We start from the raw sequence: 15,960 nt of genomic DNA, 5'->3' as shown, positions 1-15,960 counted from the left end.
GGGCCACGCCCGCCCACAATCTCACGTCCGGTTAGATCCTAAAAAATACATACTGTCAAAATTCCGACGGCTTAAGAGTGACTTCGTTTACGCATTTGCCCGTTAAAAACGGTGACTTCTGTCATTCTTTGAGCTTGTGTGGCGTGCGGCATGCGAAGGACATTTTGGAAACGTCTGCGTGCTTATATCCGAGACAATCCCAGTTGGTCGTATGGCACTGCATTGCACCGGTTTCGTTTTGAGAGTCACAAAGCACATTAACATCGGAGACAGTGTATTTATCGAGTCAGCTTCCTAATGCCCAAGTAGATCATCCCACTTGTCCCCAGAGTAAGTACAGGCACTGGATACGTGCATTGCAGCCGTAACCGGCTTACATCAACACGAGCTGGCCACAGTGCTGCTGCGACCTGCGTGGAGTCGCGAAGCTGGCCACGGTGCAGCTGTGACCTCCGTGGGCGCACGAAGCTATCAGCGCTGGAAACACGGCGGCGTTGAGAACATCGCAATAAGCCTTGCCGGAGCTCCTGTTGTATAATACGCTTCGGTGTTCACAGCCTGTGGCTTCGATAGGACGGAGTTGCACAACGTGGCGTTTGTGTGCCTGGCATTACATTCCGACAGGGTGGTACAAAAGGCATATGGATAACTGATAAATGATGCCGTGCTTCTCTGTCTCTTCCTGATCATGTAGACATCGCGACACCACACTTATTTTGGAGGCAGATCCAACCATAAAAATCAGACCTAGCGGCGTTTCGATCGCCGATTGTTCAACACACGCTATCCTGCCGCTCGCCAGGGAGCTGTCACGTTGCCCTGCTGACACTGTGAACCGGTGCGTTCCGGCACCTCACTCCAGTTGCTACCGGGGATCGAATGCGTCACAACTCGCACTCACACACACACACGCAACGCACACAACCGGCACACTCGTGTGCTGTCGACGTCACCCGCGTGTCGCGGACAGGCGCCTCTCTCGCCGCCACCGCGCCGAGGTAGCGGGGCACCGCGGCAGGCTCAGCATAGCACCAGTCCGACCGTCGAGCTGGAGCCGCGGCCAGAAGCGACCGCGGCCGGCGCGGAGTCCTGCGGTGCGCGGGGAACACGACCGTGTCACCAGGCGGAGCTCGACCTCGCCGGAGGGCAGGGCGAGCCCCTCACCAGCCGTGTCCCTGTGGCGGAGTCCCAGCTGTGGAACGCCGTGCCGCACCACAGGTGTTCGTCCAGGCCCGGTCACCGGGCCCGGTCGCGGGGTGAGCTCCAGCCGGGAGGTCAACGCCCGCGGCTGTTGGTCCGGAGTTGCGCTGACGCTGTCCAGCAGCTGGCCGCGATCAGAAGATGACCTCCAGCTCCTCGCCATCCTCCTCGCACTCGCCCGGGTACAAATTCTGCGGGAACGGCGCGAACACGGGTTAGTTTTGTTCCCGTGGGATTCGCTGTAGGGCACAGTGATGCGAACGTGTGAACGGATACACATAGCGAACAAGTGCAATAGGGTGTAGTGCGTGCCGGCTGAATATTGTGTCGCTGACATTGAGCTCAAATGCGTTGATTCTCGAGGCATTGTTTTGTACAATTGCGCACCACTATGACATGATACACATTACCATCATCAATGCACAGGCAAGCGCACGAACATGATTTTCGCAAAGGGATCACGCGCAGGAGCCCTCATGTGGTCTCTCCGGGGAGAAAACACGCTTTCCAGCACGGTTCCCATGCCTCGTCTTCGGAACTCGTAATAATACGTTTGGGGTTCTACAGTGAGTGACGTGAAATCAGGAACGTTTGTTTCATGCTTTCCAGGCGGCGGAGGCCCCAGCTTGCTACGAGAGGTCACGGGCCCGTGTGTCTCGCCCGTGTTTCCTTCAGTGGCCAACATGAATAACGTCTCTATGTCTCGTCAGCCGCGCCGCCCGGCTGCCAGTCAGACAAGGACCCCAGGCGGTCCACTGTGGCGGCGTCCGGCGACTCACGTCACAGCTGCCCCCGTCCTGTCCCTTCAAGTGACTCACCTCACAGTTGCCCCTGTCCTGTCCCTTCAAGTGACTCACCTCACAGTTGCCCCTGTCCTGTCCCTTCAAGTGACTCACCTCACAGTTGCCCCTGTCCTGTCCCTTCAAGTGACTCACCTCACAGTTGCCCCTGTCCTGTCCCTTCAAGTGACTCACCTCACAGTTGCTCTCGTTTTGTCCCTCCAAGTGACTCACCGCACAGTTGCCCTCGTTCTGTCCCTCCAAGTGACTCACCTCACAGTTGCCCTCGTCCTGTCCCTCCAAGTGACTCACCGCACAGTTGCCCTCGTTCTGTGCCTCCAAGTGACTCACCGCACAGTTGCCCTCGTTCTGTCCCTCCAAGTGACTCACCTCGCAGTTGCCCTCGTCCTCTCCTTTCAGGTAACTCACCTCACAGCGGTTGCCGCCCTATCCCTCCCAGTAACTCACCTCACAGCTGCCCTCGTCCTGTCCCTCTAAGCAACTCACCTCATAGGTGCCCTCGTCCTTTCCCCTCAGAGACTCACCTCACAGTTGCCCTCGTCCTGTCCTTCTCAGCGACTCACCTCACAGTTACCCTCGTCCTGTCCCTCGGCGACGGCCTCGGCCACCTGCTCGTGCACCACCGAGTCGACGTCGTGTTCGGCCGAGGCCAGCAACAGACCGAACAGCCGGCTGTCGAGGGCGAGGCGCGTCAGACGCTGACGTCGCACACTGACGCCGAGTCGGTCAGCAGGCTCACTTACACTGAGCCCTCACATGGAGGAATAAGTCAACAGGAGAGAGGAGGATGGTAGCGGGAATTACGTGTGAGACCACATAAACGGTAACAGTGGTAGTGGCTTGTGAAGGCAGAGCAAACATGTACAAATTTTTGACTTGTAATAATCGCATGTGATGATCGATGTTATTTTCATTGAGCGCATTCACGTGCTCGGGGCTCCATATTTCTGAACAAATGCTTGACTCCCAGCATTCTATCTCTACGACCTTTACGACGGATGCTGGCGCTGCTCACCCGCGAACAACCAGTAAAGGCTTGCGGCAGACAAGATAAATCACTGCATATACCAACCTGCCATCGGCTTATAACACCCTGATCGCTCATGCTTCCTACAACGTTCAACATAATGCTCAAAAATGGCGACTGTTGAACTGGCAGCACGATGCACGTATGAGAAAAAGGAAGACAAGTGTGCAACAGCCGCGCTCATTGCCATACGTCAGCTTGTCATATGGAGGTACGCATGGCTCTTCGACCCCGTACATCTGGCCTCAACCCTCGAGCTAGAATGCTGTGCACCAGTCTCGCGTCACGCGCAGCAGCGGATCTGACATCGCTCCGGAGAGCGATCGCAAGACGTACCTGGTGCCCTTCATGACGGTGGAGCGCACGCCGTACTCTCCCGCGTCCGTCTCCTTCGCCTCGCGGTTGGCGCGACACAACGCCTGCAGCAGACACTCGGGCTTCCTGCGAATCTGCCGGTAGGCGCTGTAGGCCAGCACGACCGGCTCGCCCAGCGAGTGGTCCAAGGTGTCCATGATGTAGTTGTCCTCCTTCTTCCCGGAGAGTTTCCGGAACACGCTCTTCGGCGACTGGTACACCTCGCTGTACGCCTTCAGCAGGAACTTGTACGTGTCATCACAGAACGCCTCAAAGTCTAGGTTTATGCCCATGGTGGCCACGGTGTCCTCCACGTGCGGGGCGGCCATCTCGATCAGCTTGCTCACAGACGTGTCGTACATGGTCGCCAGCGACGCGGCGCCCATCTGAATCTTGAACAGCGCCATCGGCTCCTTAAGGAAGTCGTGCGCCATCCGGATGTACGGCAGCGCCTGCTCGATGGCCGAACGACGGATGTCCTCGCTCTTCAGCAGGCCAAAGGCGTCTGCCACCGAGTCCATGACAGCGTGGAAATGACCCGCGATCTCGCGCTCGTTTTTGCTGTTCTGGATCTGGCTTAGGTAGGCGGTGATCTCCTCCAGGCCCTCCACTTCGGGGATCATGCTCGCGATGCTCTTGAAGTCGCCGCCACTGGCCGCCAGCTTCATCGCGATGTTCTGCATTGCCATCGGGTCGCTTCCGATGGACTCTAATGAGCCCATCAGTTTGGTCAGGTCAGGCACGTTCTCCATGACGCCCTCCGCCTTCTTGATGGCTTCTTCCACGGTGATCGTCGACTTGGCACCCTTGTTCTCTTTTTTAGACTCAGGCTCTGACTCCCTGTCTTCTTTCTGTTCGGATTTCGGCGCAGTCTTGGGCTCCTTCGTCTTCTCCGCGTCTTGAACCGCTTCATCCTCCTCATCGGTCTCATCCTCCTTTTTACTATCGTCCTTCGAGTCTCCACCGACCGGCTTCTTCAGTGGTGTCTTAAGCTTGTCGAGGAGGAGCTTGACAAACTCGGGCTCAGCGTTGTCCTTCTTCACCACGTTTCCGAGGATACCACCGAAGTTGGTGACAATCTCGCCGAGCTCCTTTGCGGAGGGTTTCTCGTCGGCGATGGCCTCCATCAGCGAGGGCAGCAGGCGACCGATCTGGTCCTCGGAGCCGGTAAACATGCGCATCACTTTCTTGATCTCTTTCATGAAGGTGGCGCCGTTCCGCGACCAGTCCCACTCCTGCTCGTCGACGAAGTCCTGCAGGAACGACTCGAATGTCTCCAGGGCGCTCTGGTCGTACACGAAGTCGGAGTCATCGACGGTGCTGGCGGCACGGATGCTGCCCAGCACGCCGGACGCAGTCTTCTCGAACTTCTTCAGTTGCTCCTCGCTCATTGTTTCCTTGAACGCCTCGTTCAGCCTGTCGAGCAGGAATGGGCTCGCCTGCTCGTCCTTGATCACCTGCATGAAGTTCTGCAGGATGGGCACCAGATCCTCAGTCTTCATGCCGTTTCCGGCGCCGCCCTTGCCAAGCAGACCGCTGGCCAGGCTAGCGAGGGAGCCGGCGCTGATGCCCTGGCTCATCAGCTGACTGAGGTCCACGCGGCCGGATAGCACGGATGTGAACAGCTGTCGCACCAGCGCGCCGGTAGCGCCACCTCCCTCGCCGCTCATCACCTCGCCGAAGTTGTCGAGGAACTTCTTGCCGTCGGGCGTCTCGGCGAAGATGGCCAGCTCGGCCAGCGAGGAGCGCAGCACGTCCGGATTGTAGGGATCCTTCATGAGGTCGAGCAGCGCCTTCTGCAGCACGGCCATCTGCCCGCGCAGGTCAGGCTTGTTCCGCTCGCGCGAGTACTTGTCGGCGCCCTCGTCGTCGGCGTCGTCGCAGTGACCGTCGCGGCAGCTTTCCTCGGCCGACGCTGCCGCCGCCAGCACGAGCAGCAGCAGCAGGGACGCGTTCTTCATCGTGGCTGACCTGCGGCACGAGGGCGGGCATGGTCAACACGGAAGGAGGTGGAGGGAGCTGAGTCGTGGAGTTAACGCTAGAACAGGTGCAGGGTTCTGCGTCAAATCGGACGAATAATGCAATATTTTGGTAGGAAAACATTAATTTCGTGACATTTGCCTCAGATAATCTGCTGCTTCTAGTTCTGTCTTCTGCCTTTTACTGCTACACCTATTTTTGGGCATTCACGGCCCACCTTTGGGGTGTTCACACGCCTACGATCTGGGTTTATGGCGTTCGCGATCCCCCTTTCCATGGATCGATAAATTTGTTAACGTGGGCTGTAAGTGTGCATATCACCCGCTGCAACGCCATAGCAAGCTTTGCAACTTGTTTACAGGATGCGGCTTTCCAACCCACGTCACCGAGAGCTTAACACAAAGCTAAAACCACAAAGTTTCGGCCATGCAATGCCACTTTGCACAATTAATGACATTTGATAGAATGCAGAACCTGGGCGCCAAACAGGCTCTGCAGTCATCTTTTTCTTCAACAGGAGGAAAAGATGAAGTGTTTTAGCAGCGTCCCATCAGCGAGACCTGACAACCCGCGGGGTCAAAGCCCTTTACCGGATGGCACACATCTGCGCGATATGTATTCACCGTCCCCTATTTCGCATTCCAAAAAAGCCATGCAGGAATCCACGATTGCTCAGATAGCGCGGACACCAGGCCGATACTTCGGTACGCCAGCAGGCCAGCTCGCTCTGCCTAGCCTGCCGTGACCAGCACCCTCTGTGGGCTGACGCTCCCGCACAGCTTCACGCTACAGTGACCCGTCACGCACGTCGCACACGTCGTCGACGCACGCCCTTTTATGGAGCGTCGGCGGCTGCAGAGGCCATGCTAGCGCTCAGGGGCCATGCCGCAGCCGGGTTCGAAGCCGAGCCCCCACGTGAGTGCTGAAGGCCACTCGACCATTACGCCCGTTTCCCGACGAACTCAGCAGGCGCCGGGTGAGCTCGGTCTCGGCTATCAGACCACACGGAGTCAGACGTCACGGAGTCTGATCTCACAGAGCCTGACCTCACAGAGTCTGACCTCAGGAAGTCTAACGTGATCGCTCACGGTGGGGCCCCGAGACGCCGGAGCCGGTCATTTCCATATGGCGCCCGTCTAGCGTGCACGACGGCCAGTGACCGGCAGCGGACCCTGACCGCCTGCCGGCTGCTGGCCGCATGCCACATGCCGCGACAGTGCACTCGTGGGAGCATGCGGAAAATGTGGCGATGTCTGACGTGATTTTATCACCAATCCTTCGGCAATGAACTCGATGCTCTGTCAATGCAGTTGTTGCCAACATCATGGACAGGGCGACGATGGTTCAGAAATAGATCTAACGTTAGCAATTTGTCCATTATGCATTTGTGTCCATGCGCCGACGACGCGTCGGGCTTAACCTGCTACAATTTGTCGGCGTTGTTAGCCCTGCAATGAATCACGAGACACTGCATCAGGTGCCAATACTCCAGCAGTACATCACTAGGAAACTTAATGTCAATATTTCAGCGAGGTATCAGCGTCGGTAACAACCCGACAATGCATTATCCGACGGTGAATCAGCCTGTGAAACCCATTATGCATTACCCTACCATGCATCGATGTCAAAGCCCTAACGAGGCATCAGTCGACAACGGCATTGTCGTAGCGCTAACAATGTGAGGGCGCGCCTGACAGCCAATTCTGGCGGAAAGACAGGGTTTCAGCATCTCAGGATTTCCGCCAGTTTTGGCAGAATTCCCGGCGTTAGGCGCGACTCAGCCCTCCTGGGCTTTGACCTTGCCACGCAAGATGACGATACCGGCGCGAAGTCTGGCGGATGCCGTTCGGGTTGAGGTCACGAATAAATCATGCATGCAGCGGGATGCTCGCTGACGGGCGCAGGGCTGCGGCAGACTGCAGGATGGGGGCGGCCAGCGGTGGATCGGGGGGGGGGGGGGGGGGGGGGGAGGACACCCGGTGCTAAGGCGCGCATGGGACGCGTTTGAAACCGCCGATGCTCATCGCATTTCCGTTTGGACACGTATTGTAATCTGCTGAGTCGGTTGACACCTGCCAGTTGTACCAGCTATGACAAATCAGGTCCAGAACGGAAGGCTGCTCACCGGTTTCAAGATACACCGCCATATGTGCCCGCTGTGAAATACAGAAGGCTGACGTTATTAACATGGCGGAGCCATCGTTCTACCATACCTGTTGGCAGTTATAAAGTCGCCGAGTCCGATACGACACCGGACGCGGTGCAGCATCGTGATCTCCCCCGGAAGTCCAAGCTGCGACAATAGGCTACATAATCTAAGCCAGTCACCTTCTTTGCTTGTTTTTGGCCTGTTAATTATTCACAATACAATATGTATAGCCGAGGAAGCCTTTCATGTGAAAGTGTTACGAAGGTCACTGCGTTTTTTTCCCTCTCAAATTTCAGAATGCAGGAATCGGAACGGCTATGGCATGGAAAACAAATTTACAAGTTCAAAAAGGAGCCTTTTTATGTATGCGCTTGATGTTTGACGTTTGATGGTGCATGGTTTTGGAAGCAATTCCAGTAGCACATTTTACTGAGTCGGAATTCATTAACTATTCAGATATGCCGGTAGCAATCGTCGATTAGTGAATTAAGATGCAGGGACAGGAAACTACAGCTGATATTCTTATCTGCCACTTCGCGTTGCAGTAGATGGCACGCTGCTGGCTTCCGCACCGCTTCTTTGTGACCAAAACAGACGTGACAGCCGGCTTTGGCTTTCGGCTTTCACGTGACACGCCGGCTTTCCGTTTGTTCGGCTTACGGCCAGACAAACCGCGGGAAAACACTCGACCGCTCTACACAGTGTCCGCCGTTTCGGTCCCCGTCCCCCTGCGCGTGACCGCCCGGCGCACGGTGGATACCCTCGGCCATCCCTGACACTGCCTCACCGGCTGCGGACGGGCACAGAAGGACCTGGCGGGAATGTCCGGCGTGTTTCCCCCCCCCCCCCCCCCGCCCCGCTTGAGCGGACGGCCAAAGACACCCGGCCGGCAGCCGCCGGGCAGGGGCTGTGTGCGCTAGGTATGAGGTACCCGCCGCGGGGTCCGGCTCTTACCACTGTGTTTGTGCTTCGCTGAAACCGCTGTGCGGAGTTGAAATGTGAAATGCGAGTTGCCAGTCAAACATCAGTCTGGCCACAGCATGCGTGCTTCGAGTTTCGGGAAAGAATGCGGCTGGTGTCATAGGCCCGTCCAGGGATGCGTGCCTGCCGTGCTGGCGCTGAAGGCGAATTATTTGCAGACAGGCAATATGTTGCAACCAAACTGTACAGGTTTCAGAACTGTCGTCACCAGAATCCAAGCAGATTACCTGGGATTGTGTTTAAGTGCCTGTGCCTGATGCGAGTGCAAGTTCTAACATCAAGAGGATACCTGTATAAATGACATTGCACATCCACGGACCTACATCACGCTGCATCGATGGTGAGCGGCTAATATTTAGTTTGTAGCCGAACTCACCTCGGGACGTTTAAAAAAAAAATGAACGGAGCTAAGCAACGCAGGACGGCAGGGCGATATACTGTGCCGGTCAGTACGTGACGAGACCATAGTTCCCGGCAGTTCCATACAGAGAGAGCGGAAGAGAGGGTCAGAAGAGACAACCACCCGCCCTCTGTAAGGTGACGTTTGGTATCCACCTAGACTTGCATAGAAGGAAGTGAGGTAAAAATTGTGTTTACGTTATCGACCTTATCAGCTCGTAGGATGCGCGGCTGCCGGTTCCAGGCCTTGTCGCCACCCGCAAGCAACGCGCAAACCAGCTCAACGCGCAAGTAACGCACAGCCCCCGTTAATGGCACCGGCAGTCAGGCTCTCCCGTTAATGACACCTGCAGTCGGACTCTCACCAGTGGGTTCGGAGGCCTCCGCCTGAGTCCTCGGCCGGTCACTGCCCGGTCTCCGCGATGTGGCTGGCTCACGCGGACGAACGGACGGCCGGCGCGGGGGACTGCGACGCGGCGTGACGGCGCGTGCCTGGCTAGCACCACGTCAGCGGCGGCGGCGGCGCCGGGCGATGACCCGCCGGTCTAGCGGCCCGGCCGCCCGCCGGCGCCGCGCCGGGTAAACGGGTGAAGTCACGACCGACCCGACCAGCCGCGGAAGTGCGCCGCGGGGAGAGGAGGTCCGAGGCGGCCGGTAGAACATCCGGTCGCTGAGGAGGGAGGGGGGGGGGGAAGCAGAACCGGTTCTCGGGGAGGGGGGACGGGGTGGGTGGAATTATTTGAGTCAGCTTTGGACCAAATAAACTGCCCCTTAGATGCGCGTCGTCGAGGTGTGATAGCAGTGCTGGACCATTTGGTTTATAGATACTTTTCATTGTTTGGCCTTGTCAGTTAGGAAGAAACAGCACTCCGTTTTGTTACACTTGCGACGTTAATGCTACCTAAACGTCCTTTTCGGCCCCTTAAGAATAATTTTATCCGGTCTGGTAATGTTCCTAGAGGCCATTTATGCGCATACGGAGAACAGCCCCAACTTTTGTTACAATTCATGCAACTTAGGAAGTTTTCATACTGGACAGCCTATCTTATTCACACTTATTTTAAATGACTGCAGCTGCATTATTTGTATGCTTCAATTCGCTTCGGTGGCTAAAGAACTATTGCAAACGTAAACACTCTGCGTAATGATTGCGAATAAAGCCTTGCTTCCAAATTTTGATTTTTATTTACTGGCCATGTTCTAATACCGTTTTAGGGCATATATGACGCAAAGGTTACAGTTCGTACCGCATATCGGACAGCGGCGCGAAGAAACATAATCATGGAATATAACTTTGATGTCAGAAAGCGACGCGGTATTTGGATGGACCTGAGCTCCGGAAAAGTGGACTCAGTTCTGGGGACGCGATTATTCTTACCAAAACCTCCTTCGCCAAACTGAGGATGGACTTTGACGAAGATGATTTCATCTTTATTGAATCTGGTATGTTGGGTCTGTCAACATCCTTTCGGCATGGTTCGGTGGACTCATTAAGGATTGCGCAGCTTATCACCATTCTTGTCACAATTAAGTTGATATTGTTTTTTAGGGAAGACCCTTGGATCACAATGATTCTTGCTAGGCATAGCTTGTGAACATGCATATAGCCCCAGTCTGCAACCCATGGTAAACATGTCAATTAAAGAATAGAGGCAGACAGCATCTTTCCTCAAATAGGATAGTTAGCTGCTCATTTGTGGCATTTTTAGACCTTAATTTCTCCCTAAAAATTACCTGCTCACTTGGGACATGTTTTCACCAGTCTTACACCCTAAAACAATTTGCCATCATATTCAATCATTTTCTTTGATTTTATCAATTTTGTGTATTAAAGAAGACATTATGATGCCCCAACAGTCAAATTTAGTATTTTCTACATCCATATATTGATAACATGCCCCAAATTGAAAGCCATGTTGCACCTTTCCTCCATTGATATTGGGCCAAAATCTGCCGTAGTTGGCAGACTCCGTGCAACAGGAATCTTTCTGAAGGGAGGGGAAGAGCGTGAAAGGTTAGGTTTCCCCACTCCTGCAGTTTAAGACTGAGGTCATAAAAGCTTGTCCAGCAATAAGTGTAAATCTCTTTGCTGACACATAATCTCTTGACCACAGCCTCTGTGACCCCCATAGCTTTGCTCATATAGACCTATGTCCTATTACTGTGTTTGAGCAATTCCAGCACCATTTATTGCTTTGTCAGTGGGTTTAGATTGACACATTGTCATGACCCAGTTACTCCTGTTTCAAAATGATGTTTTTGATCATTTACTAACTGACAATCAATTAAAAGTGATTCATGCACGGCTTAGGACATTATCCCACTTGTTGAAACACATGTCCAGAGTTTTTAATGCTGTAGATGAGCCACAGAATGTGCAGCAAATTGTTCCCCTACTTTCTCAAAAATATTGTATGGGTGTCAACAAGCCTCAATGTTTTTCTAGGTCTCTGCTTCTCAAAGCCAGAAAGATTTGGATGTGCCTTTGGTAGCTTCCAGTTCTTACCTATCTTGCCATTGTGTCCTCAGTATTATAATATGCTCATCACCCTATGGATTAGGAGTCCAGCATTTGAGAAAACTCATTTTCTTGCTAATTAACTACTTGTATTTGGAAATTGTAAAGGTAATTGTTCACATTCCTTGTGCAGTTTGCCATTGGGATATCATCAAACCAATAGCATTAAGTTGAGCCATTCTGTCATGAGCATACATTGTTGTGCATATATGAAAGGCATGTCCTGATGTTGCTTCAGCTTCAGTTTTCCATGTATTTCCAGCTGATGCTCCTGTGGAAAGTCTCAAACCACTGACACCATCAAAGGCGGGACGGTACAGACCTCAACCAGCATATGCGAAGCGTACAGGAGTGGTGGATGATGCAGAACCATCTAGCTCAAAACCAAAGCTCAAGAGGAGCTTCAGAACCAGTCCTGAAGTTCCTGGGTGAGAAAATCCTTAATCAACTGCTGTATCTTGTCAGAGTCGTGATGTTCCTCGATCATGTTGGTCTTAGTTGCCCGATATCGCGAGCCAGCCATGAATGCTGAACAGAATGGACTTCAAGGCTCACACAATCCACTATCAGGTCAAACTAAATCTGCTTCGCTTGTGGGTCATGGACACTGTGACCAGGCAGTCACGGGCTGCCTGTGAGCCCAGGCCATCCTCACATACTGCAGGCCCTGATTGCTGGACTAGGGCTAGGTGGTCGGCGGCATGGGATCCGCTGTCACCGCCAACATTCCCGCGCCGGCTCGCCCCTGGCTGTGCGCATTTAGCGTTCTGGCGTCAAACGTCATGTTACACTTGTTATTTATCAACAAGCTATTTCCATCATCATTATCTAAATGATGATATCTAATGATTATCATGATATAAATGATGATACTTATGATGCGGTGCCATCAGGAAGTCCATGTGTGCATATTGTTGGGCGGACACGATGCTTTGGCTCGATCCCGGTGCGTCTGACGCAGTTCGGCTGACTTCGTCGTGCGTGTTTTGCCGTGAACAGACCGGACGTGGCGGGCCAGTCGCGACCGGGGAAGCGCAGGAAGAAGGGCGCCGACCCGGACAGCGAGGAGGAGCGGTGGTTGGACGCCCTGGAAGAGGGCAAGCTGGAGCAGGTGAGACAGTGGTCGAGCGCTGTGCAATTGATGGCGGCTTGCCTTCGCACACGTATGGCCACTTACTTGCGAGGTGAACGGTCGGACAGGCATAAGCCCAGTGCTGTCGGGCTTGTTCGCTTTCCAGCAGCGCTGTTGTGCAGTCGCGCGTATAGCGTGCGCCTGGATTACCTGGCGACGCATGCAAGACGCGCTATTATTTTCTAAATAAAACGTTTGCGGATTCATCAGACAGGCGTTTGTAAAGAGCTGGTTTTCGAAACGTTCTCCATCCAGCACCGCGTCTGTGCCGTCCCGCCCGTCCTCCAAAGCGCAGAGTCTGTCCGCTGCTGTCGGCCTGCGCGGCACCATAATGTGACGTCATCAAATGGCCCGTGCGGCGCCGTAGGGTGACGTCATCCATCGCCGCTGCAGGTGGACGATGAGCTGCGCAAGATGCGGAACCCGCTGCTGATGACGGCCCGGCAGCGGGCGCTGCTTGAGAAACGCTCGGGCGACGACAGTCTGGAGAGCTTCCCTGGCCGAGCCGCTGGGTGGCGCTGCCGTCGGGTGAGTCAGACGCGGCCCCTTCGGGCTACAGTCGCAAGGGGGGGGGGGGGGGATGTTCAAGGGACGGTGTGGCGGAGGCTGGAAGAGGGGGTGGGGTGTTTCAAGGGACGGGTGAGCGCAGAGCTGGAGGAGCTTCCGCCCCCAGCGACGCGCGGAGGGGGCGCGGATCGCTCTCCAGTCTGGTCTGGCCGAGGACACCACCGTCTCATCCCTTCCGGCGATTGGCGCGATTAGTCGGATTTGCTCAGTGATGTGAGGATGTTCTGCGCGTCATCGGACATTCGCATTGATTGAAGCGTGCGCCTGCGTTCGTCGCAATCGTAGCCGCTCAATTCTCGAGTCATCTGCGTGTGTGGAGCACGGCACCCGCTCAGTTTCGTCGCGGCTATTAACACTCGTCAGGACTGCGAGCAGCTGTGGTGCATCGGAACTGGGTGTGAAAGAAGTATGTTTGGAAGGTTCCATTTTATTATTCGCAAGGTGCTCAAACTTCAAACACGGTAGCATTTTGACAATCACTCCGTCATGTGTGGAGGGCTGCGGCTTTGCATTAAACAGTTGCAAGGGAACAGCACAGATAACTTGAAAATCGGGCTTTAAAAATATAAATCCTTGGTGTGCTACAAATTTTCATGCACTCGTTGCTCACAACTTTTTCAAATTTGTATCCATTGTATCAAAAAATTCACGAGGCATAGAGAACACCTCAAAATACCCTTGCCGTTGAACTAACTGCTCTGGTTCGATATGCTTCAGGCTACGCGCCAAGTCTGAAATGACGGGCAGAGATGGCTGAGCGGCACAAGAAGAAGACGGAGCGAGACGCCGAGAGCAGGCCAAGAAACACCGAGAGAGGAGAAGGTAGCCATAACGCCGGAAGTCAGCGTTGTGCGCGCGTTTAATGGTCACAGGCATCGTGCGCGTGGCTTTCCAACTGGCACCCAATTATTCTGTCCTCGGTGTACTTCGACGGGCTCGGGACCGCGCGATACCCCTTATTTTGGGCCGCCCGTCCAGCCCTCCAGTGTCTGACCCGGCCCCCTTGTCTGACCTGGCTCCTGTGTCCGACCCGGCCCCTATGTCTGACCCTCAGTGTCTGACCTAGCCCGCGTGTCTGACCCAGCCTTCCGTGTCTGATTACCCGACCCCTGTGTCTGACCCGGCCCCCTTGTCTGACCCAACCCCGTGTCTGATTCGGCCCCTGTGCCTGATCCGGCCCCTGTGTCTGACCCGGCCCCTGTGTCTGATCCGGCCCCTATGTCTGACCCTCAGTGTCTGACCTAGCCCGCGTGTCTGACCCAGCCCTCCGTGTCTGATTACCCGACCCCTGTGTCTGATTCGGCTCTTGTGTCTGATCCGGCCCCTATGTCTGACCCGGCCCCTGTGTCTGACCGGGCCCCTTGTCTGACCTGGCTCCCGTGTCTGACTCGGCCCCTATGTCCAACCCTCCGTGTCTGATCCAGCCCCCGTGTCTGACCCGGCTCCCTTATCTGAGCCGACTCCCTTGTCTGACCCCACTCCCTTGTCTGACCCGGCCCCTGTGTCTAACCTATCTCCCCGTGTCTGACCGAGCCCCCTTGTCTGACTCGGCCCTCCGTGTCTGATTCGGCCCCCATGTCTGACCCGACACCCGCGTCTGATCCGGCCCCTGTGTATGACCAGGCCCCCCTTTCTTTCCCGGCCCCATGTCTAACCCTCCGTTTCTGACCCGGCCCGCCGCCTGTCTGCTCGCAGAAGAAGACGGTGAGCCGGCTGTTGAACAAGGCCGACTCGCGGCCGGGCCGGGGCGGCGGCCGGTCCCGCTCGCGGGCCGCGCCGCCGGCCGTCACCTACCGGCAGACGACAGAGGGCGCCGAGCTGAGCCTACCGCCCGGTCTGCCGCCGCCGCTGGCCGCCCAGCCGCCCAGGTCAGCCGCCGGCGCGGCCGGTCCCAGCTGCCCGGTCCCGGCAGCCTCCTCCGGTCGTCCGGCTGGGCGGTGTACGGTCCCTCCAACGGCGGGAGCGTGTGGACCAGACGTTAGATATACTGGACAGTCTAGTTAAGCGTTCTGCGACCGTAGCCTTACTCTCACTACTCATAGCCCAGCGTTTGTGATTTGTTTTGGCGGCGCCAGGTGCGCCCAGAACTGCAACAGCAACTGTTAATTGCTTCGAAACCGCTTCGCGGCGGCGCCCCCGGCAAGTTACCATCGCTCCGCTGACGCCCGTCCCGCCGCCAGGGAGCCGCCGAAGCCGCGCCTGTGCGGCGTGGCGGCTGCCCGGAACCTGCGCCGCTACAGCTGCGCGCGCACGGGCGTGTCGCTCTGCAGTCTGCGCTGCTTCAACGCCAACGCGGCACTCCGAAGACCGCCAGCCAGCCGGTCCTAGTGTATTGACGCTTGGGCGGGCTCCCCGCCCGGGCCGAGCGCAGGTGCGCCACGCTACGGCGCGCGGTCGGCTCCGGCGGCGCGCGACGGCCGCGCGGAAGCAGGCGGGGCGCGAAAGACTCCGGCGCGCTGACGGCCCGCGGCAGACGACCGGACACGTACAAATCGGCAGTGGGCGGGGTCGCGCAACGGCGGCGCGGCGGCGGGCGGCGGCTACAGCTGCTGCTGTCGTAGCCGGCCACTCTTGGCGGCAGCGAGCCGGGCCGCCCCGGCGCGCGTCCCGCTGGGCCGGCGGCGGCGCGCGCGCCGCGAGCCGCGCCGCTCACGGGCGCCGTAGTCGGCGTAGTCGCCGTCGCGAAGTAGTCGTAGTCGTCGGGCACCAGGCCGCTGCCCTGGCCGCCGTCCTCGTCGTCGCCGGTTGAGAAGCCCGGGTCGAAGCCGTCCGACGACTCGGCCAGCGCCCGGACGCTCTCTGCACGGCGGAGAAGCCCATGAGACCAGGAGAGGGGGGGGGGGGGAGGGGGGG

The 15,960-nt window shown here is 56.5% G+C and overlaps 2 protein-coding genes across 2 annotated transcripts; one reads left to right on the top strand and one right to left on the bottom strand.

Moving 5' to 3' along the window:
- Positions 1 to 729: 729 nt before the first annotated feature.
- LOC119098677 (uncharacterized) lies at positions 730 to 3,978 on the bottom strand. The gene is made up of 3 exons (XM_037221664.1): positions 3,364 to 3,978; positions 2,564 to 2,672; positions 730 to 1,391 (listed from the first exon to the last, which is right to left on the bottom strand). The coding sequence occupies exons 1-3, from the start codon at positions 3,900 to 3,902 to the stop codon at positions 1,335 to 1,337; spliced, it is 705 nt and encodes a 234-aa protein (XP_037077559.1). The 5' UTR covers positions 3,903 to 3,978; the 3' UTR covers positions 730 to 1,334.
- A 6,219-nt stretch (positions 3,979 to 10,197) lies between these two features.
- Positions 10,198 to 15,435, top strand: LOC119098301 (uncharacterized). Its single transcript, XM_037221223.1, has 6 exons — positions 10,198 to 10,333; positions 11,671 to 11,836; positions 12,408 to 12,519; positions 12,934 to 13,052; positions 14,803 to 14,811; positions 15,288 to 15,435. The coding sequence occupies exons 1-6, from the start codon at positions 10,294 to 10,296 to the stop codon at positions 15,433 to 15,435; spliced, it is 594 nt and encodes a 197-aa protein (XP_037077118.1). The 5' UTR covers positions 10,198 to 10,293.
- Positions 15,436 to 15,960: the final 525 nt, after the last annotated feature.

Source organism: Pollicipes pollicipes, unplaced genomic scaffold, assembly GCF_011947565.3.
Source record: "Pollicipes pollicipes isolate AB1234 unplaced genomic scaffold, Ppol_2.1 Scaffold_4740;HRSCAF=5597_pilon_pilon_pilon, whole genome shotgun sequence".
In the NCBI taxonomy this organism is placed as follows: Eukaryota; Metazoa; Arthropoda; class Thecostraca; order Pollicipedomorpha; family Pollicipedidae; genus Pollicipes; species Pollicipes pollicipes.
The sequence above is the reverse complement of the archived record's forward strand: the minus strand, read 5'-3'. Positions and strand labels throughout refer to the sequence as shown.

What these genes read in the sequence shown, in the direction of transcription:
- LOC119098301 (XM_037221223.1), top strand. Translation starts at nt 10,294, where the DNA reads ATGGACTTTGACGAAGATGATTTCATCTTTATTGAATCTG. An exon ending in ACCAGTCCTGAAGTTCCTGG is followed by an intron (nt 11,837 to 12,407) that starts GTGAGAAAATCC and finishes TGCCGTGAACAG; the next exon opens with ACCGGACGTGGCGGGCCAGT. An exon ending in AAGAGGGCAAGCTGGAGCAG is followed by an intron (nt 12,520 to 12,933) that starts GTGAGACAGTGG and finishes TCGCCGCTGCAG; the next exon opens with GTGGACGATGAGCTGCGCAA.
- LOC119098677 (XM_037221664.1), bottom strand. Translation starts at nt 3,902, where the DNA reads ATGGACTCGGTGGCAGACGCCTTTGGCCTGCTGAAGAGCGAGGACATC. An exon ending in ACCGTCATGAAGGGCACCAG is followed by an intron (nt 2,673 to 3,363) that starts GTACGTCTTGCG and finishes CGCCCTCGACAG; the next exon opens with CCGGCTGTTCGGTCTGTTGC. An exon ending in AGGACGAGGGTAACTGTGAG is followed by an intron (nt 1,392 to 2,563) that starts GTGAGTCGCTGA and finishes CCGTTCCCGCAG; the next exon opens with AATTTGTACCCGGGCGAGTG.